Below are 21,593 nucleotides of genomic sequence, written 5' to 3' on the forward strand. Positions count from 1 at the left end.
GACTCTTGAATTCGGAGGAGGCTGTGCAAAATGCTCAATACGTCTGCGCTCAGAAGGATAATAGCCCTGAGGCCGATAATACTCCCAATCATAAGGGTAGTCCCGTTGATATTCAGAGTATTGAGACACTCGATCGAAGTCCGGGCCAGGAGATCGGTGCCGCCGATGTGGAACAAGCCTAGTCGACTCTTCCAACTCAGTCGTGCACGGTACCTGAGCCGATGGTATGGACGCAACCGATACGGAATCCCGAATTTCACCCTCCGACATCGAACTCCTCGCAGTCGGTAAAGGTGCTGGTATCGGCAATTGCGTCGGCAATTGCGTCGACACCGAGGTCGGCGCCGACCTGGCAGGCTCGGTGGGTATCGAAGATAGGGTATCGACCCTCGAGGTGGAGCATTTTTCTGCGTCCTTCCTCTTTTTCTTCTTTTTCTTTAGCTGTTCCGCCGATTTAGGGGTCCGAGCCTTTTTTGAAATCTTCTTGGCTGCGGAAACCGCTAGGGATCGGCCTGGCGTCAGGGGTATGGCCCTGTTATCCGCCATCAACTCCTCACCAACCACAACCGATTGAATTTCTGGGCTAAGGGATTTTTCCATTGCCCTCGAGGAGTGTTGTTCCTTACGCTTATGAGGCGTAGGTTCAGTTGCCTGCAGAGCCTTTTCCCACAGTATAGACCGCAGTCTATCTGATCTATTTTTCCGTGTTTGTTTGGTAAACGCCATACAATGGTGGCACTGTTGGACTTTATGCGCCTCGCCCAAACACAACACACACAGCGAGTGACCGTCCTTAGGTGGCAATTTAGCGCCACATTTCACGCACTTTCTGAAGGGGGCCCTTACGGCCATGCGCCTCAGGCGCCTCAGGCGATCGGTGATCGTTGGAAAAAAAGTAGGAATAACAACAATATATATAGATATATATATAAGAATTTTTTTTTTTTTTTTTTTTAGGTAAGACAAGAAAGAGAAAAAGTGCAGAAGAGAAGTCAAAAGCGAGGTAAAAACGGTAAGTAGCAAACAAGCTGGAGAGAACACGGTTTCTACGTCTAAGCACGATGGCGGACGACGAAGAACTGAGGGAAGGGCGGGAACCCCGTGGACATGCGCGGTAGCGTGGGGGAGGGGTTCCCGCCCAAAAGCGTTTCCCTAAGCTATTGGAGATTCCGGTCTGGTCTCTGCGCAGGCGCAAAGCCCATATGTGTGATGCATAGAGACCACGATGAAGAATTAAGAATTCTCAAACATAATACTGTACTTTAATGAACACAAATATTTCAAGAGGATTAGGATGACTTTACTTATTATCCAGAAAAGGGAAGTAATCAGAAGCCAAGTGGAATGTCAGGCACAAGGGGGAAGACACCAAGGTTAAAAGAAAATACAGCAAGGTTTATCTAGGATAAACTACTCATTTATAAACCATGTACATGCTCAATAAATCCTGCTATACATGTGTTGTTTATATACTACTGCATTACGACCTTGGTGTCCAGACATACTTTTTTCTGTCTTGGGGCTCATCTACACCAAGCAGGATATTCCACTATGAAAGCGGTATGAAAGTGCTATATAAAAGACATGGAGACACACCACTGCTTTATAGCGATATTGAAGTGCACTGCAGGATCTATGCTACTGCTTTATAGTCATACTGAAGTACACTGACAACTGTTGGGGCCCATGACACATCTACACCAAGCAGGATATAGCACTATGAAAGAGGAATGAAAGTGGTATGTGGGTATGTGTCAATGGGCTCTAACAGTTGTCAGTGCACTTCAATACTGGTATAAAGCAGTAGTGTGGCTCCTGCCTTTTATATACCACTTTCATAGTGGAATATCCTGCTTAGTATAGATGAGCCCTTAGAATACTAGAACCCAGGTTCATCCAATGAAGTTTAATGGTGGGAGATTCAAAACAGACAAAATGAAGTACTTATACACACAGTGCATAGTTATACTATGGAATGTGCTACTACAAGATGTAGTGATGATCACCAACTTAGATTTGTGTTCGGCGTCTACTAAAGGCATTTTTATTTAAACAAACATTTCCTGAATGATCAAGCCATGGTTGTATTGTATAAATTGGGCCTTAGCTAGACCTAAGGTTTATCCCGGGATCGTCCCGGGGTTGTCCCTGCCTGCTCCCGGGATATCCTGTGTGTCATTTACATGAACAGGGATGACTCCGGGACGATCCTGAGATAAACTTTAGGTCTAGCTAAGGCCTTGGTTTTCAAGGTCCTTATGCTTTTGTATTCAGATTCTTTTTTGGTTTACTGTTCACCACTCAGGATTCTTTTTTAGATATATAGATCAGTACGTAAATTCTGTAAAAATGAATGAGTATTAGCAATATGGTACCTCCAGGATCAGAGGCAGAATGGCTATGAATACAAATAGCTAGGGAACAACAGTGGGAAAACTACTGCCCTCATATCTTGCTCATGGGCCTCCCATAAGCATCTGTTTGGCCATTGTGAGAAACATGATGCTGGACTGGATAAGCCTTTGGACTGATCCAATAGGATTCTTCTTATTTTCTTAACTATAACTTCTTATTTACCACCATCAGGCTCTTAATAGCTTGATGGGGCTGTTTACTTATTGGGCAGTATCCAATGCTGCAGCTGCGCTCATGCAACTAACACTGCATTCATGCGAGCAACTTGCAACGTCTATACTGTAAGCTGGCACAAAGGGATTTCCCATCGAGCCAGCTTACGCTATCAACATTGCACTAGAAACAACTTGTGCCAATATTACGTCAATTACAGCTGGATACTGCCTATTGACTACAGTGGGAATTCATCTCTACTTAAGCTTCTTTTATAACCATTCTAGCACTCACCTCAGCTACTGTAAGCACACAATATATTGACTGGTGCTCGGGATCCACTCCTTCTAGTTTCATTCCAACTTTGAATCCGTTTTTGTTGTAAGGGAAGCACTGATACTAGAAGGAAAATGTCATATTTTGTTATTTTGGTATAAACATTTCTAAAGCACACAAAGACGGGCAAATATTTCAAGGGAATTAAGTTCTTACTGCCCTCCTGTTAAACAGTTCCAGCTCTTATTTATTTAAAGCTAGCCAGGGAATTGCTGGGCCTTCAATTATTTAGCAAACCTACACGGAAGTTAAAATTTATGAAAAATTGCTTTATGGGTTTGATAAATGAGAATATTTATTTATTTATTGCATTTTTATACTGCCCAAAAGCCAAAGCTCTCTTTGTCATAATCTATATGACAAGGAAGAGTCAGTTTTCCTTAGACATGCCTTGTGTTTAGCACTCTCCCCCAGAACAACTACTCTGTGTAGCTCTTCTCTTTCTATCTCTCTATCCCCCTCTCATTTTCGAAGTCCATATTCACAACTATCATACTTTACATTGCTGCTAAGAATTATGAATAAAAGGTCAATCAAAATGATCAAGGGGCTCAAAGCAACATCCCCACAAGGAAAGGTTGCAATGTTTGGGGCTTTACAGCTTAGAAAATGGGAGAGCAAGAGGAATATGATAAAGATGTATAAAATGTTACACGGTGTAGAAAAAGTGGGCAGTGAGAATTTTTTTCTCCCTCTCATATAATCCTAGAAGCTGAATGGAGGGAGATTCAGGACAGATAGGAACAAGTACTTCTTCACACAGCGCATAGTTAGGATAGAGTGATGACCACCAATTTGGATGGCTTTCAAAGGAGATTAGACAAATTCATGGAGAACAAGGCTATCAATGGCTACTACTCATGATGACTACATACTACTTCCAGTATGCCTCTGAATATCAGTTGCTGCGGAGCACCAATGGGTAGGTGCTATTGTACTCATGTCATAAAAACATAAGAACACAGATCAGACTAAAGGCCCATCTAGTCAAGTATTCTGTTCACCCACAAGAAGGACATGAGTGCAACAGCACCTTCCTGCCCATGTTTCTCAGCAACCGGTATACATAGGCATATTGCCTCTGATCCTAGAGGTAGCATAGAGGCATCTGGACTAGCAGCCGTTGCTAGCCTTCTCCTACAGGAATTTATGCAACCCCTTTTTAAAACCATCCAAATTGATGGCCTTCACTATGGCCCTGTTCAGAAGACACCTTAAACCATGGTGGTGAAGGCTTTTTTGTTAACAAAAAAGCCTTCACCACCATGGTTTAAGGTGTCTTTTGAACAGGACCTATGTCTCGTGAAAGCAAATTCCACAGTTTAACTATGTTAGAGTGACCAACCCACCCAGAAAAAATGGACTTATCCAGTTCTGGGGTTCAGAACCGGGACTCCAGGCGGAGATTTACTCACTAGAGTAAAACTCCAGAGAAATGCCACAGACCGGCGCGTCTTCCTTGTGCTCCAGAGAAATACCACAGACCAGCGCATCTTCCTTGTGCTGCATCACAGTGTGGGATGCAGTGCAAGGAAGATGCACCAGTCCCAGAAGTCGCCCTCCTTCGTCTCCTTTCTGGCACTGTTGCATCTTCTTTGCGCTGCGTCCCATGCTGTCCATGGACTCAGTGCAAAGAAAATGCCCCGGTCCCAGAAGTCATCGTTGCTTCTTCTCCCATTAGTCAAGACTCATAAGACTTGAAACTTCCAGGAAAAGAAGCAAAGCTGACTTCTGGGAATGGCGCATCTTCCTTGCGCTGTGTCCCCCCAGTTTAGGAGATAGCACAGGATGCCGTGGCCAACAGCTGGCTAGGCGGATGTGGCAGCAGGGCAGGTGGGCTCGTCTCGTCCTGGTCCAGCCCACCCTAGCCCAGAAAGTAGCAAGTCATTGAGAGACAACATTATGAAGAAGCAACAAGTACAAGCAAATGTTCAAAGAGGTAACACTGAAAAGTCTTTTCCTTCCCCCTGATATATTACCTTTTCACAACAAGCCCAGTTCTGAAAGGAAGGATTTGGCCGAATGCAAGCTTACCAATTAAGCTAACTGCAGAAGGGAACATTCTAATTAGATTTATTATTACTTCAATCTCACACTACAGGTGGATGGTTTACCTTTCTTTCTTTTTTAATGCAAGAGTCACATTGTACACTGTTTGTTGAATCTTGCCTATGGAATTCAAATTCCACATAGATGTTCATAATGTAAGAGGTCAGTTAAACAGGATTATTTATTTAACATTTATATCCCATGCTTTCAGCAAAAAATACTCCCAGGACAGTTAGTACAATATATTACAATTGACTTAATAAAAAGAAGGAAAACAGTCAAATAAAATGAAAAGAATAAAACTTATTTCTGGCTCTTAACACAGACTTGCATCAGGAGTTGTTCTAGGCCAACAGAAGGCCAAAGAAAGGGTGGGGGGCATTAGGATGTTTTTAGGATGTTTTAATGATGTATACTATGTTTTTAATCAGTTTTATGTATTTTATACTTATTGTTGTTTCCCGCCTTAATCCAAACGGAGAAGCAGGTAAGAAATATTTTTATTATTATTATTATTATTATTATTATTATTATTAATTATTATTATTATTATTATTATTATTATTATTACAACAAAGTGGCTGGTTATTAAGAAAAATCACAGGTAAATGGACCTCTGGTTCCCCCAATTTACCCTGGTATATTCAATACCAGAGTTACTTAACCCTGTTAAGTATAGGGAGCTGCCTTCTACTGGCCATTGGTCCTTCTAATCTATTATTATTGACAATGACTGGCAGCAGCTCTCTGGATTTCAGTCCTGAGTTTTTCCAGCCCTATGGGGAGATGCTGAGGTTTCAACCTGGGACCTTCTGCATACAAAGCATGTGCTTTACCGCTGAACCATTGTCCCTTCCTATTGCTACCTTGCAATGTGGCATTCAACACATTTTGCAATACCCCAATATAGCAAAAAGGCAAGGAAATCATGCCACCTCTCATCTTTTCATTCCCTGGTCTGTACAATCTGACTTGGCCTGTATCATTGCTGCATGGCACATCTGAATCCCTGATTAGCCCAGTTGAAAGGACAGCTGTTGCTGCAACCACTGAAAACACCCTGCCTCTTGTGCAGCTGTCTGAATCTGAGGCCTTAGCTAGACCAGCGGTAATCCAGGGCTGATACCTGGGATCACCCCTGTGTGTCCAGATGACGCACAGGGGATCCCGGGATCAGGGAGGGATCATCCTTCTCTGCCCCCAGGATGCAGCCCTATACTTTGGGCCCAGTTTTCCACGGCTTTTCCCGGCTCCGCGTGATTACTCGCGTGGAGCCGTGAGCCGTGCTGCGCCCATCAGGGCTAGGGTGGGGGGGAGCAGGGAAATCATTTTTTAAAAAACAAACTACCTTTAGTCGCTCGAGCGCAGCCAGCCCTTAAAAAAATAAAAAATGGCGGGTGCAACGCCTCTCTTCTTGAGGTTGTCGTGCCTTACACGTAAATGAGGGCGAGATCTCGCGTTATTCACTACGCGAGGTCTCCCCTCCTCTCCCCTGAATTTTCAGTTAGGTCTAGCAAAGGCCTGAGTTGGTCACAAGACCACTTCAAACCACGCTCATCTAAACTTCAACCTTTAGCAAGTAAACTGTAATAATACATGTAAACTGTTCTTGGTTTTCATAAGCAAGGGAGAGAAAAGGCCATCTCAAATTTCTTCAATACACAATTATCTCACAAAGTACATGATTCAGGTTATCTCTAAGAAGCAGTAAGTTAGGATTTCAGCAGACAGCATACCTCTTTAAAAAACTTAGGAGGAGCTGCTGTAGCTTTCTCTTCTTCCAAATATGAAGACCAGCTCCATGCTTTCTTTCCTTTTGACATTAAAGCTGGAATTAAAAGTTAAAGAATGGAAAGAAATTAGAAAGTAAAAGCTTTACAAATAATCTATATAAGCCACAGAGTTATAGAACAATGAATGGTAGTAGCCATACCAGTTATTATGTCTCTCTTATAATATCCTGCTGTATGCTTCAAATTTATGGTTGATCTCAATGTTATTGCATTAGGATAGAGAGCAGAGCTACATCTTGCTTACTGTTAATTAATAGCTAGCAGAGGTTGATAGTTATTGCCAAAGCAAAAAATTACAGATCATATTGCAGAGAGTTAGGCAGTGAACAAATACTTCTTAATCTTGTTGTTTTCCTCTACTATATGTATCCAAGTTTGCTAACAATCCAGCTCTAAGGCAATAGTTTTACACTACTTTAGGCATCTCCTTAGATTTATTTATTACTGGTTTCTATAAATCTTCCTTAACTTTCAGCATGTGGTTTAGCTATGAAATTACTCTCAAGGGGCACTAAGCATGGGCTCACTTCTGCTTTTAAAATGCACGTTCTCAAAAACAAATCTCACGAAGTCAAAACCAGAAATCCTTTGCCAGCATTCAAGCAATTCAATTATCTTGATCTCATTTATACTTCTACTTTAAAGCTCCTCCATGTAATTGTAAAACAAAACTAGAGCATATAAGAAGTTATGCAGTCAGATAATAAAAATGGAAGGATGGTGCCCTTCAATCTTTTATTTTTTAAAAAATACAGAAAATTTGCTGTAGAAAGCATCAAAATGGATTACGATTTTCACAAAATACTGAAAATAAGGCAACACAGCACAATACTATATAGATTAGAAATACAGTGGGATTGATCACCAGTGGTACAGTGAAGGCCAAATCTTTTCTACAACAGCATTCTTTTTTCACATTAAACGTATTTTAGGTGTGCATGAGGTTGAGTACATGACACTTAAAATAAAATCTGTTTGCTACGATGACATAGGTAAAGAGTCTCTTTGAGAAACTGATGAAAACTTTATACTGAGAGTGGGTCATATATCAACTTACTCTGTTTTAAAATTGCCATCTCTCTTTTCCTTTTACGTGTGGCTCTTTGAGAGACTCTTAATATCCTTCCTTCAGGATTCTCCTCCTAAATTGAAGAATTAAAGTATACTTAATTTTAAATAACTTTACAGCTGACACATTTTGAATTTTTTAAAATATTATTCATAACTATTGTTTTGCCACATATACTCTGCAACATTTCTAGCGCAATCCTATACATGTTTACTCTGAAATAAGTCCCATTGACCTGGTTCACACAGTACAGCAGAAAATTGTGGGTTTCTACTTCTGGTTTCTATAAAAGAGCTCCGATCAGCCCGATTGGAAGTTGTGAGCTTGAAAGGTTAGTTATTTCTACAAGACCAATGAATTAAAAACCTTTTTGAATACTACTAATAGTTCTGGGGTACTGGGGAAGGAAACTTGCTCCCTCTCTTTCCAGATGCCCCTCTTCAGCAGATCACAACCCTCATGAAAGTTAAAAATAGATCAGGTGTAGCCATAATCTCATTGGGACACACAACATGAATAGCTAAATACAAACTGAAAATAGGATTCCATTTATATTCTGTTTATTCTAGAGATAACCATTTCATGACATCCTGAAGAAATCACGCAAGCGCTTCAATGCAGAAACTATCTAAAAGACTGTAAAATGAACTACAACTACAGATTAGTTTAAGCTTCAAACCAATCAACAGGGCTATACTAACTGTTTCCTTGTCCTTCTTGTCTCTGTCATCCATATATTCTCCTTTTAGAGGCAATTTGCTTTTTCTTTTTTGAGTGCCCTTAGAACAGTCTTCATCATTGAATTCTGATATGTCTTTGTTCTCCTGTTGCTCTCTAGAACAAGAATGACATTACAGTGATTTTGAAAAATTAATTTAAGCAAAGCCAAGATTGCCCATGACAAGTGCCACAGTTGTTAACATGAGATATACTATAGAACAGGAATGGGCAAAACATAGATCAAGATCTTCCACTTGAGCTCTGGGTGATCATGTAAGCCTGAAGTCTGCACATCCCTGCTATAGAATCTGCAAAGGAAAATGTTGGCAGCATTTGCTGAACAGGCTTTGCATGGTTTAATTATTGCCTTTCCTATCAGCCATCAACAGCAATGCTTTTGAACTGCTTTAAGACTTCAGGGCACCTTAAAGAAAGGAAGTAAGTGTCAAATTTGAATGCTTACAAATGCAACTGGAATAAGATTGTGGGCTTTGCTAGACCTACCTTGGAATCCGGGCCTGTAGAGGGGCCAGGCCACGCTAGAAGTAGCGCGGCCTGTCGGCCCCGTCTACACGTCAGACGCGACGGGATCTAGGAAAGCCCCGTCGCGTCCGCCATTTTCTTTTGTAGTTAAAGGGGCTGTGTGTGCAGGAGCGCACCAGCGCTAAAGGTAGGGATTTTTTTAAAAAAAATTGGGTTCCCTGCTCCCCCTTCCCCCGATTCCCCCCCCCTGCGTGATCTCCCCTGGCCTCCGTTTCCCGCCCCCGATCTCCCGTAGGTCATGATTCCTGCTCCCCCATGTCCCTTAGGCTGCGATTCCCGCCCCCTCATGTCCCTTAGGCCGCAATTCTGCCCCCACCCCATGTCCCCCCCAGCCCTGATGGCACGCTGCGGCCTGTCTGCCACTTTTCCCGGCTACTCAGGAGTAAATGCGGTAGCCGGGAAAAGCATCGGACCTGGCTACATGCCTGTGGTCTCGGGCTCAGCCTGAGACCGCAGGAAAAACCGGGCTAAAAGAGGTGCCGGTTACCCCGGGCCCAGGGAGGGTTGACACACAGGGACGAGCTCGGGCCTCGCACAGGGCTAAAACCTCGTCTAGCAAGGCCCTGTAAACCACTGAAGGGAAAATAATTAATTGAGGGTGAGAAATGTCCCAGTAAAACAAATTGCTCAAATTTACACACAATACAATGAAAACAAGCATGCAATAAGTATTAATTGATGATGAACTGAGCTGTATTTCTTAATGAGGCTGTACTGATTTCAATCACTGATTACAATAAAGTCCTCCAGTTGGAAATTAATATCTATCCTAAACTAAATGCATACTAAAGAGTTGCTATAATAATTAAATGTATTGAGACTGCACCTAAATAAAGCCTTTATAGAACTTCAGCGTGGGGTCTCCAGTGAGGTGCCCCTGGGCACGATGTTACCCACAAAGGCTTCTGCCAGAACCCACAAAGTCTCTGTACTTCCCTTTCACCACTCATTGCCTTCTCCTTCAGAAATGGGAAGGGGGCGATCTCAGAGCTAAAAAAGAAATTATTTTCTTCTCTTCCTTTCTCTCTCTTTCTCTTTCTGTCTCAGCCTAGTTTCCCCCCCCTGTCCTCTCTCTGCCTGTCTGCATGTGTTGGAAGAGAGACTGGGGTGGCGAGTTGGCTATTGAAGAGAGAGAGCATATGAAAACATCTACCATGGCAGCTATTTTGTGAATGAGCATGCCTCCATGGCAGCCATTTTGTGACAGTGCCCGTGACACTGTCTCAAAATTCCAATGTGCCCATGAACCAAAAAATGAATGGGAACCGCTGATCTAGGCAAACAGTCCCAAAACCTTTGGTCACACACTGCATTATTCTATCTGCTTTCTCTGTACACAAAGAAAGATACTAACAAAGATAGATCCCATACCTGAATATTTAGACTTCAATCCTATATGCACGTACCTGAGAATAAGTCCCATTGAAGGGCAATGGATCTTACTCTTAAGTATACATGCAGAGGTTTGTGCTATAAGTGTACAGAATGGTTCATAAGCTAGAACTGGTAATTACTTGGAAAGCATAGAGCTTCCATGAGATGGAAAGAAAATGTTTATGCTCTTTGAAGCCCCTGGCAAAGCTCCCACTGATTTACATAACTCTGGATAGCATCCACTACATTTAATTTAAGAAAACTTTCAGTATTCCCATTACAATTACAAAAGAATACTCCTCTCTCCTTCTCTCCAAACATACAGGCTAAAAAGTGATAATGAGATAATAAAAATATAACATAGGTAATATTTTTTAAAGTCAGATGATTCACCAACAAAGTAGCTTATTTTTTCATGCTACTCCAATTTTTACTTATACTATAGGAGGGTTTCACACTAGATAGAAAATTATTTTGCATGTGCTGTGGCAACTCTTACTTGTTTTTAAACTGATGGACACATTTTTGGCTGCAAGATCTCTCTCCAGCTACAAATTCTACTGTGGTTCCAGAGTGAGAACAGCTTTCACAGAAATGAAATCCATCCACTGTGGTAGTTTCCTTCAATTTCAGTGGTGCTTCTGTCTTTTCTAAGAAGGCTACACAGTGAAAAAGAGAAGTGAGTTTTGGGGATTTTATAAGTGGAAAATATCAGACATATTGTAAACCATGACAAACAAAAGATACCACTGCAGATACAACTTGCCCAAGCTTTTTTAAAATCACTCATCCACATTCATGCTGCTTTGAAAAAAATGAACCAGAAGAAACCAGGCTGTACTGAGCAGCTATTTGTGCTAAGATTTTACAAAAAAACTTATTACAAAAAACTCTGTACAAAATTTTGCTTGCTACAAGTCTAGATCCATTAGGATGGATCTAGACTTGTGGCAAGCAAAACTTTGTACAGAGTTGGTCCCACTGGAGGAAAAGTCAGAGATTATTGTTTTACTATTTGTTCTCCCCACACACACCCCGGCAGTCTTCTGTACTTTAAGAGTGGAATTTTTAAGAATATTGTCTAAGGTAGTTCTGGGGCTGTAAGGGGAACTGACAAAAGTCAATTTCCCTGCCCTTCTTGCATTGCAGAGGCTCCACTGGATTTTGGTGCCTTCCGCTTATGGAAGGGAAGATCTGGGCCCAATCCAATGTCCACAAGATAATCTAATACAGCTGCACCATAATAAAATTAGAGTACCACCATCTGGTTCTGAAGATTTGTTCTAAAAGGCTTTCCATGGGCACACTAATGCTTGAGCATTATCATATGACAAGTATATTGAGCTCCATCAGACAGCCATTTTACTGCACACTCTTTACTAGGCACTCATGGATTTTCACAGGTCCCTCTTTGCCTCCTGCTTCTTCTAGCCTTCTTCACACGACAAAAAAACACCCCAGTAAATCCGAATTATTTTTAAAGACAGAAGTTGCTATCTCCTGCTGTGTGCAAGAGAAGCAGTGGGATCAAAACAGCCCACTGAATGGGCCATGTGCAAGTTGTTTACTTCCTATTTCAAAAGAGGAAGTAATGAGGGACAAACGCGTGGGAGGAGAAGGAAACGGTGAGCAAGCGCCATTTTCCCCTGTGTGATGAGTCTCACTGAAGACATGGTCTTAATGAAACTTTGGAACTACCTTGTCAGAGAAATTTGCTTGGCACTGTCTTTATTTGATTTTCTGCACCAAGTGAAGACTTTTTTTTTTTTTGGCTGAGACCTATACATATCTATCAGAAGTAAGTCCAACTGAGTTCCAAGGGACTACTCCCATGTAAATGTGTATAAGTTGGCAGCCTTAGTCTGATAGCTTTACAGCTCTTAGTTTTTCTCTTCATTGTATGCTGGATTTTAACTGCCTGCCATGATTTATTTATGAGGGTTTTTTTGTGTATGTGTGTTTTATGGTTTTATCTGTAATCTGCTCCAAGAGTCATGGCTGAATAGCAGCCTAAACGTATTAGTAATCAAACAACCACATAAAACTTGTTCTCAAACAACTATGTTCAACCTTTCTACAAATAGTGACCTAACCGACTATTCCAAGAGATAAAATTTAGAGCTCTGATCGTATGAATGGCAAGCTACACTTCCCAACTAGAGTCACCTACAGTTCATGTAAACAGTATTCCTTAATAGCAGTCTCTTAGTTTTGACATGAACCCTGACTTGGCGCCAAACTATACCTTACATTAAAGCTGTTATTGCATTTAACGTGACTGGGTGTTTTTTCTGCAGTCCTGATGACTCTCCCCCTCTCTGGCTGATATTTGTATTGGGAGGAAACCTTCAAATGGTACCACTGGGATCTTGCCACCTAATACAAATAGCATCTTTGGATGAAGGAAGGGATTTTCATCAGGACCTCAGCATCCCCCTTTCCCACTTGCCATAGTTTGGTCTTCATTGGAACCCCCACTTCACTATTTTGGTTTTTAAAAAACACATCATAACATGTAGTTTGGCCCTCCAGAACCTGTGCAAACGCCCTGTGTAAATTTCAGTATTTTATTCTTGCCCATGCAGCTGGAAAACATGACTTTTCTATGACTGTGGTGATGTACAAACAAAGGCAATATACTGTTCTGACCTTCTTGTGCAGTTGGCACAATCCAAGTTGTGGTAGCTGTGGCCTTCTTAACACTTTCCATCTCTGTTTCATCGGTGATCACTTCCAGGGCACCAAATTCATTCACACGAAACTGATTTTGAAAATAGGTAAACATTAGAAAAGCCACGTTTTTATTCCTTTAACTCCAGGTAGCCATTTAGTAACTATATGTAACTTCCTAATTACCTCAGTCCTTACTACATTTACTGCAAGAAAACCCTAGTTGTATGTCAATATGCGGAGGATTATAGCCTACAAAATTAGAAGTTACTATTAAGATGCTTCATATATATACTTGCACTCTGTGTTGCCACCTATTTTCCAAGAGTAATACTCGCACAATCTACCACTGATGCAGACTGGTTTGGTTTACTTGCTATAAACAATTGTAAGCTTTATTTCTGTAACCCTTTTACAGAAACTTAGGTTGCTTGAGTCAAAGCCCATTATTCCAACAAAGATGGAGCTTGGGCTTATATGCCCTAACTACAAGGCTGCTACCAGTCTTGTGCTAATGGGGCCCTCACTAGTGAACAAATCACCAATTGTGATATTTTTGAAGAGGATTTTTCTAAGGAACGTGAAATTGTGTCATATAAGATCATGTTATAGGGAAGAAAATAATGGAAAGTTGATTGATTTGTGCCTGCCACACAAATCATGCTTCTTTCTATGTGCCCGTTCACTGCAAGAACGAAAGAACGAAAGACTCTTCTGGTTTACAACAAGCTTCCCTGCCTAAGCAACTACAGGAAATTCTTCCTTGCCATAAGCAAACAGGCAAGTACTTAAGCCAGATATTTAGGATTTTTAAAATTAAATTACAAAGTACTTTACAAATCAGACAGCCAAATGAACGCTAACTCTCATGAGCAACAGTGGGAAATAAATAAATAAATGAAAATTTATTCTGCCTCTTTGACAATTAATTTCTAACTGAGCTATATTTTGAATGGTCAAACTCTCCTGCATAAGATTGCAAAGGCTTTTTAACCAATTCCCATTTATCAGCTGCTCGCTCCTGTCTGCTAATGTCTCAGTTCACATGACATGCCAGCTACACCGGCACGGGCGGGGGTGTAGGAGGAGAACTTCTGCAGGGCTCAGCAGAGCACTCAGTCCCTTAATTTCCAATCCCTATTTTATACTGATAAGACTGAGGCCATAGCTAGACCTAAGGTTTATCCCAGGATCAACCCGGGTTCATCCCTGCCTGAGCGCTGGATGCCCTGTGTGGCACTTAGATGAACAGGTTTGACCCCAGGACAATCCTGGGATAAACTTTACGTCTAGCTACGGCCTATGAAGCATTATAGAAAAAAAGAAAAAGAAAACAGTGGAAAAATAAGTGAGAACAAAAATGTACAAGGAAATTGTAGCACGCCAGTACCATCTAGTGGTCATTATAGAAATATATAATAAAATGCCACTGAAAACGAACTTTCAGACCAGTCCCTAACTCCTTCCATGCATTCCCTTCTTCCAAGAAAAAAGAAACAACAAAAGACCAGACAGCAACAAAATTTCAATCATTGCTATTCACAACTTTTCAAAGGCAAGTACATATATTCCTTTCCCTTCCTCTGTTGTTTCCTGTGTTGAGTTTTAGATAAGCAGGGACCTGCTGCCCTCTTATACTTTGTAAAGTGCCATGCACTCAGATGACAATAATAACAACAGTAACAACAACAACAACGTGCATGTATTTGTAGAATGAGTGCTCTAATGATGACAATGCTAATGCTAATGCTAATAATAATAATAATAATGTATGTGTACATATGCATTTGTAGAATGACTTCGGGAGGTATTTCCTTCAAAAACAAATACCAGCTTCAGAGGACAGATTTTACTCAAGACCACAGCAGAGCATTTACTTTTTACAGATCTAGAATGTCTGAAAAGGATTCCTGTCTCTCTGCTCTCAAGCTCTTCAAACAGCTCTCCAGAAAATTTCCCCAGAACCAACGCCATTAGCAGATCCTAAGGCCCGAAAGGGGCTGTGTCACAGGCGCTACCCTGGACAGGATCATGTTTCATAAACCTTATTCTGCTCAGGCTCTAAGGAGGCATTTCTTTCCCCAATGCTTTTCCATCATCCACCCTTCTCATGCTAATCCCAAAAATGAATCAGTGGATTTGTTTGCTCAAATGAACTTCAGAGGATTAATCATTAGGCAATGCCAGAGGATCCATCAATTTCCGGAGGTGTCTTCACTGCATCAGGTTGGTGTCGTGTCCCTCGGAAGCCCTGCCCCCAGGGTAGCGTCAGATAATCCCTACGCCAAGGAGGGAGTGCAGGGTTTCTGGGTGGCCATCTGGGGACTGGAGCTACCCCCGTTGTCTTCCTGGTTGAAAGTAACCAATCACAGGTCACCTTCTACCAGGCACTGCCCAGCCATGCCTCCACTGTGACTGCAGAGCGAGGTTTTGGGGCTGTCTTGATGCCATCCTGTGTGCCCTTGCCTTGCTCCAGAGAAAAAAGTTGGGGTAAGTCTCTAACTTTGCTTCTCCGCAGCTTCGGCGATAAATTCCGGGGTGGGTACGCAATTGCAGTGACGTCATAAAATCGACAGCACACCACCACGCACCCACCCCAGGGCTTTCCAAGCATTTAGACACCCCAAACATACAAGAGACTGATATTAATAAAGCTTCCAAGAAAACAAGTTTAAAACAAATTTAAACCACTTGTAGTTAGTAACAAAATGGGCTTGATGACGGATTTGTCTCTGACTACCCATACCAGACTGTTGGCTTTTCCATGTGCTTTCTGGACATAATTCCTGGCTGCATCTATTTCAGGATGATTTTTAAAATTAACACATTCACTTGTTTGGATGCAATGATAATATGCTACGCATACTTGTATTTCCACTTTGAAAATATGGCACTTGAGAAAAAGCAAAGCCTAAAATATTCCATATACTGCCACTCCACCAGGAAGCAATTTTAAATTATTGCAGCTTGTCCAATTTGATGGAAGCACTTGAATCCAGAGGTGATGGTGATTGTGTGCACTCATCAGAGTGATTCAAAAAAGCAGGGTACTTCACATTTATATCTGCTCTTCAGCTTTGTAGATATCAACTCTTCTAGTCCTCTACACAGCACACAGCAATTGTAAAGCACTGAAGTGTTTCTGATTTGAACACGCTGCTGAGCCTGCCAAATGGAAAAGTTCCAAACACAGAAACCCTGCACCAGACTACAGTTGTCTATCACGCTGACATCCTGTCTTTTCGCCACTTTTCCTTTTATAGATTTTATTAATAATTTGTATTTTAAAGCCAACACAACAGTGAATGTTAAAAACAAATCTGGATAATGAACAAGTCTACAAGAAGTGCAATTTTTCTTGCAGACAATCTTCAAACAAGAAAAATGGCTCAAGGCAAAGTATAAAATTGCTTACTATAAATAACACAACACTCAACATCAAAAATGAGAAATGTAGTCTCTGGTCTTGTGTGAAATGTTAGAAGAAAAGGTGTCAAAGGGTTGCCATTTCAATGTAAGTATCTACTGGTAATAATAAATATCCCTCACAGAAAAGCTCTCCTCTGCATTAGTCTTCTCTTGGGGTCAGGAAGAAATTGGCCATCCCACAAGGCTAGAATGGCTGGTGATGTGACTCTAAAGACATTTTGTGTACCCTAAAATGTGGCTTAGTTTAATTACTTGAGTTATCAGAAGCAACCTGCTCTAGATCAAAGTGTTGATTTAAGATTCAAATCTTGAAGGCTATCTTGAAGATTCTTTTAGTCCCTCATTCTGTTCTGGAAATTAAAAAATTCCAGAACAGGTTCCAGGGGGTGGTGACAGGAGCATTTGCTTTGTTCCCCAAGACCAGCCATTCTCTCTTTAAATTGAGCACCCAAGGAAGTCAGAAGTGGTGTTAGCAAGAATTATCAGTTTGTGTGCACATCTTGCAGATGGACCCAAAGTCTGAGAGCCAGAAATGGACATTTCAGAAAACAGACCATACTATAGGTTGACTTGTTTTTCCCAGAACTAGTTAATTATGGACAATGCTAATTATGACAAAGTACATATGGCAGGCAGATAGGTTCTTCCCAACACTTTTTTTTTAATGTTGTGCACTTTTGGGAAACATGACTCCTTTTGTAGTCAAGAAAGCCCTAGAACCCTGTTAATACCCCAACAATAAGCATTTACATCATTTATCAATTAATATTCAAGTGCACTTATGATTTATTATGTTTTGGAATGTTACTCTGGCCACCAAATTCTTGGTTTGGTTTGTATGGTACAAGCAAACCTGTTGATATAAGTGGAATACTTACAAAATTGTTCATTTCTGGAACCAATTAGAAGTGTTGCTTTTAACATATAAAGCTCTTCACAGCTTGGGACGACAGAATCTGAAGGATTGCCTCTTCCCATATATTCCTACCTGAACTCTGCGATCTTCAACTGAGGCCTTATTCTGTGTACTCTCACATGCTGAGATACAGCAGGTGGCCATGAGAAAGGGCTTTCTCAGCAGTAGTCCCCCAGAGAAATCCACCTGGCACCTACTTTAATGTCTTCTCTGCGCCAAGCAAAAAACATTTTCGTTCTCACAGGCCTTTTTACCATTGTTATTTGTTGTCGTGGTGGGTTTTAAGCTGGCCTTAACTCTGTGGATTCTTTATTTTAGATCTCTGTGCTATGCAATGCCCAGTTATGTTTTTTGTTTCTGCTTTATTTTTAATTTATTGTTTTAATATTATGCTTCTTTTGACTGCCTTTTTTATGTATAAGAGGCTATCCATGGATTAGAGAGGTAGTCTCTCTCTCTCTCTCTCTGTGTGTGTGTGTTTTAAGCTTTTGTTCTAAATAAAAATATTCCTTAGAAAAATAGTAAATTAGTAAAAAAAAATCTTCTGAAGGACGTTTGCAGCTATATTGATACCTGTTCTAGTGGAAACCTCAAGTCAGCCATCACAGAAAGCTGATTTTAAAAATGCATTAGAAAAGCAAAACGGTGGGGTGGAAGAAGAGATTCTATCAACAGGATAGTTGGGAGGGGAGGGACAGAATCAAGAGCTTACGTTAGGATTTCTACACACACAGAGACACACACACACACCCTCACAACCAACCCAAGAAGTTACTCCCTGACTTAGGCCTCAGCTAGACGAGGGGGGTAGTCATCCCGGTCCACACTCGGCATGTGACATCGCAGCCGCCATTTTGAATTTTTTAAACGAGAAGGAGCGCACGAGCGCTCATGTGAAAATCGTGAGTATTTTTTTTAAAAAAAACACCTCGCCCTCTGCCCACTCCACCCCCGATGGGCACAGAGCTCCTGAGGAGCTCTGTGCCCCATGCCCAGCTCCTGGCTCCTCATGGTTACTTGTGGGAGCCGGGACAAACTGTGATGCCCGGCCACACATTCCGCAGTCTCAGGATCAGCCCAGGACCGAGGAAAAACCGGACTAGAAGGGTAGGGCAAAATCCCAGGGAAATGGAGGGTTCATCCCTCACTGCTCCCGGGATGCCCTGTTCATCATGTGAATGCACAGGAACGATCTGGGGGCGATCCCCGGGATACTGCCCCATCTACCTATGGCCTAGGTCTTCCAAAAAAAAAAAAAAATCTGCCTGGAGAGCAGTTGCATGTCTATTCAGAAGCAAGTCTTGCTGTGTTCAGTGGAACTTATCCTCAGGTAAACATGCACAGGACTGAAGTCTAAAAAGGGAAGAAAGAGGACTGAGAAGAGATCTAAGCATTCCAGAAATACAGTAGCATGACGCTGGAATGTTTTATCATGGTTAAAGGCCACATTTCATTTATCTCAGTTAAACTTTCAGGCAAAAGTTTTCCACTGAATCGCTGACTTACCCATAACAGTGGGCAGGGCAATGTGTTACAGTGGTTAGAGCATAGGATTAGGACTGATGAGACCACCAGATTCAAATCTCCATGCACCCACATAGAGCTCTTAGTTGGAAATGCTTAGCAAATAACCCCTAGTTGTATCGTTGTGCATACAAAAAATAAACATGAATAAACTATTTTTCTATAACCGCCCAAAGAGCCTCAGCAGGATACAAATGTAATAAATAATAATAATAATAATAATAATAATTTCCTGCCTCTAGCCAGAAAGCACAGCTACTAGATTTTTTCTTTTTTCTTTCTCTCTTTTTTTAAAAAAATATTTTTTCTGGATCTACATGATTGCAGTGAGCACTAATTCAATAGCTATTGATTGCAGCAGCTTTCTCCGCTGTGGCACCCCGGTTGTGGAATGAGCTCCCCAGAGAGGTCCGCCTGGCGCCTACACTGTACTCCTTTCGTCGCCAGCTGAAGACCTTTTTATTCTCTCAGTATTTTAACACTCAATTTTAACTTAAATTTAAATTTTACTGTTTTAACTCTGTATTTTAATCTTATATCAATTTTGTTGCGTGGTTTTATCCTGGTTGTGCTTTTTATACTGTATTTTGTATTTGTGCTTTTAACCTGTTGGTTGTTTTATTATGGTTTTAATTTTTGTGAACCGCCCAGAGAGCTTCGGCTATTGGGCGGTATAAAAATGTAATAAATAAATAAATAAATAGCTAATCAGATTGCCTGTAAAGATCCCTGCTGGGTTTGAAAGGTTGGTTGGACATTTTATACAATGAAAAAGGAGAAGTGGTTCATGGCTTAGCCCTAACAGTTATTTTCTGTTGCAGATTCTGTTCCTACATGGTGACAGGAACAGAAAGGGATGCTAGGGGCTTTTATTTTGTCCTATGGCAAACATAACCCTCATGCTATACAGCATATACACAAAATGAGTGGGGGGTCAGAGGCTGAATAAGAGCCAATACACTCAAACTCAGTCCAGTCAAGACAGAGGAACTGTTGGTAGGTGATTCAACAGACCTGGGAGGAGGTAGTGTTCAACTTCTAGACAGGGTGCACTCCCACTAAAGGATCAATTCCACAGCTTGGGGTGCTGTTGGATAAATCCCTTACTTTGGATACCCACAGCATCTCTATGGCACTAAACATTTTTTTACCAGCTTAGTTTGGTAGGCCAGCTGTGGCCTTTCCTGAAGAAATAGTCCTGCCACATTTAGCCATGCCCTTGTAACATCAAGACTGAATTACTTCCAACTCTTGTATATGGAGTTGCCCATAAACTATTTAGAAACTGCAATTAGTTGAGAATATAGTGGCCAGATTGTTAACTAGTACTGGCCAGTTGGAACGTGATTTGCCAATATTGAAAGATCTTCACTGTCTTCCAATTTGTTTCAAGGTGCTGCACTGACCTACAGAGCCCTGCATGACTTGGGAAAATAGTATTTGAAATATCTTCTCCAAATGTTTTATTTAATTCATTTGTAAACGGTTTTATTATTTTTTCTATAAGCCACCTTAGCGGTCTTTTGCTAAAAAGCAGCACCAAAATCCCTTTAACAAACAAACAAATGCTGCCCTTTAAACAATATTAAATTTTATATCTCTATATGCATGTCTCTGTCTCTATGGTTACATTACTCTTTTCAAAACATATATAAGATTACAAAATATTACCTTCAGATCACTTCCAGGCAAGGTACCAATTCCATCCTTCCAGTCCATTACGCTAAATACATCAAAGTCTTGTCCATTTCCACTAGAAGCTGGTTCATTCATGGTGCATGTACTGAAAAAGAAAATGTGAAAATGTTAACCCTAATCCAATTCCACATTTTGATATTGCTCCAACACACTACACCTCACATAATTTTCACTAGTCATTTCACCTGCTCTTCAATATTCATAATAACCTGTTGTAAATAACTCCTAAATCCAGTCAAGAAATATATTCTAAGACCAGCCAAAATGTCACAAAATAATGAGCAAGCTTTTGAGAATTCTCCAGAATTCTTCATAAGGCTGGATGTTAAGCAAAGTGGGGGCAAAGAGAGGAGAGAGAAAAAACTGTCTTCATGTGGAAGTGTCATTTAGTAAGATTCTTGATAGAAAAAAGTAGGAGAAAAAAGCAACAGTGTAATTTCATACTTAGAATTTCATACTCATAATTTTTGTGAACCGCCCAGAGAGCTTCAGCTATTGGGCGGTATAAAAATGAAATAAATAGATAAATAAATAGAAATAAGCTCTATTAAATTCAGTGGGACTTACTTCCAGGTAAGTGTGTATAGGATTGGGCTCTGGGTGCTGACTAGGGTTTCAGGCTGCACCTAGAACATGGCTGATACCCCATATTTGAAAATATATCATCCAGAAGTTACCTGAACCTGTCTCTAACCTTAATCAAAACACATCTGGTACAACACCTAAAATTAATGTCCAGTTTTACTAATGTAAAAACATTTGTGTTTTCTCCCCAGGATACAATGTTTCAGAAGGCATTTGTAATTATACAAATACAACCGAGAGTTGATAAACATAATGTCCTTTCACTTAAACTCTGCTGGTCATATCTGAGGGCCCAAACAGACAATGTTTAAATCTGTAT

The 21,593-nt window shown here is 41.0% G+C and overlaps 1 protein-coding gene across 1 annotated transcript in view; it reads right to left on the reverse strand.

Annotated features, from left to right (window-relative positions):
- L3MBTL3 (L3MBTL histone methyl-lysine binding protein 3) overlaps positions 1–20,906 on the reverse strand; it is a 66,553-nt gene extending 45,647 nt beyond the window's left edge. The window contains exons 1-7 of the mRNA XM_063125718.1: positions 20,663–20,906; positions 13,093–13,213; positions 10,952–11,111; positions 8,517–8,649; positions 7,804–7,888; positions 6,690–6,781; positions 2,863–2,967 (exon numbers count right to left, since the gene is read on the reverse strand). Of these exons, the coding sequence (XP_062981788.1) occupies positions 2,863–2,967; positions 6,690–6,781; positions 7,804–7,888; positions 8,517–8,649; positions 10,952–11,111; positions 13,093–13,213; positions 20,663–20,764 (798 nt within the window). The 5' untranslated portion in view covers positions 20,765–20,906. The remainder of the gene's footprint in view (positions 1–2,862; positions 2,968–6,689; positions 6,782–7,803; positions 7,889–8,516; positions 8,650–10,951; positions 11,112–13,092; positions 13,214–20,662) is intronic.
- Between the last annotated feature and the right edge of the window lie 687 nt (positions 20,907–21,593).

The sequence above is a fragment of the Elgaria multicarinata genome, chromosome 4, assembly GCF_023053635.1.
Source record: "Elgaria multicarinata webbii isolate HBS135686 ecotype San Diego chromosome 4, rElgMul1.1.pri, whole genome shotgun sequence".
Lineage (NCBI taxonomy): Eukaryota > Metazoa > Chordata > Lepidosauria > Squamata > Anguidae > Elgaria > Elgaria multicarinata.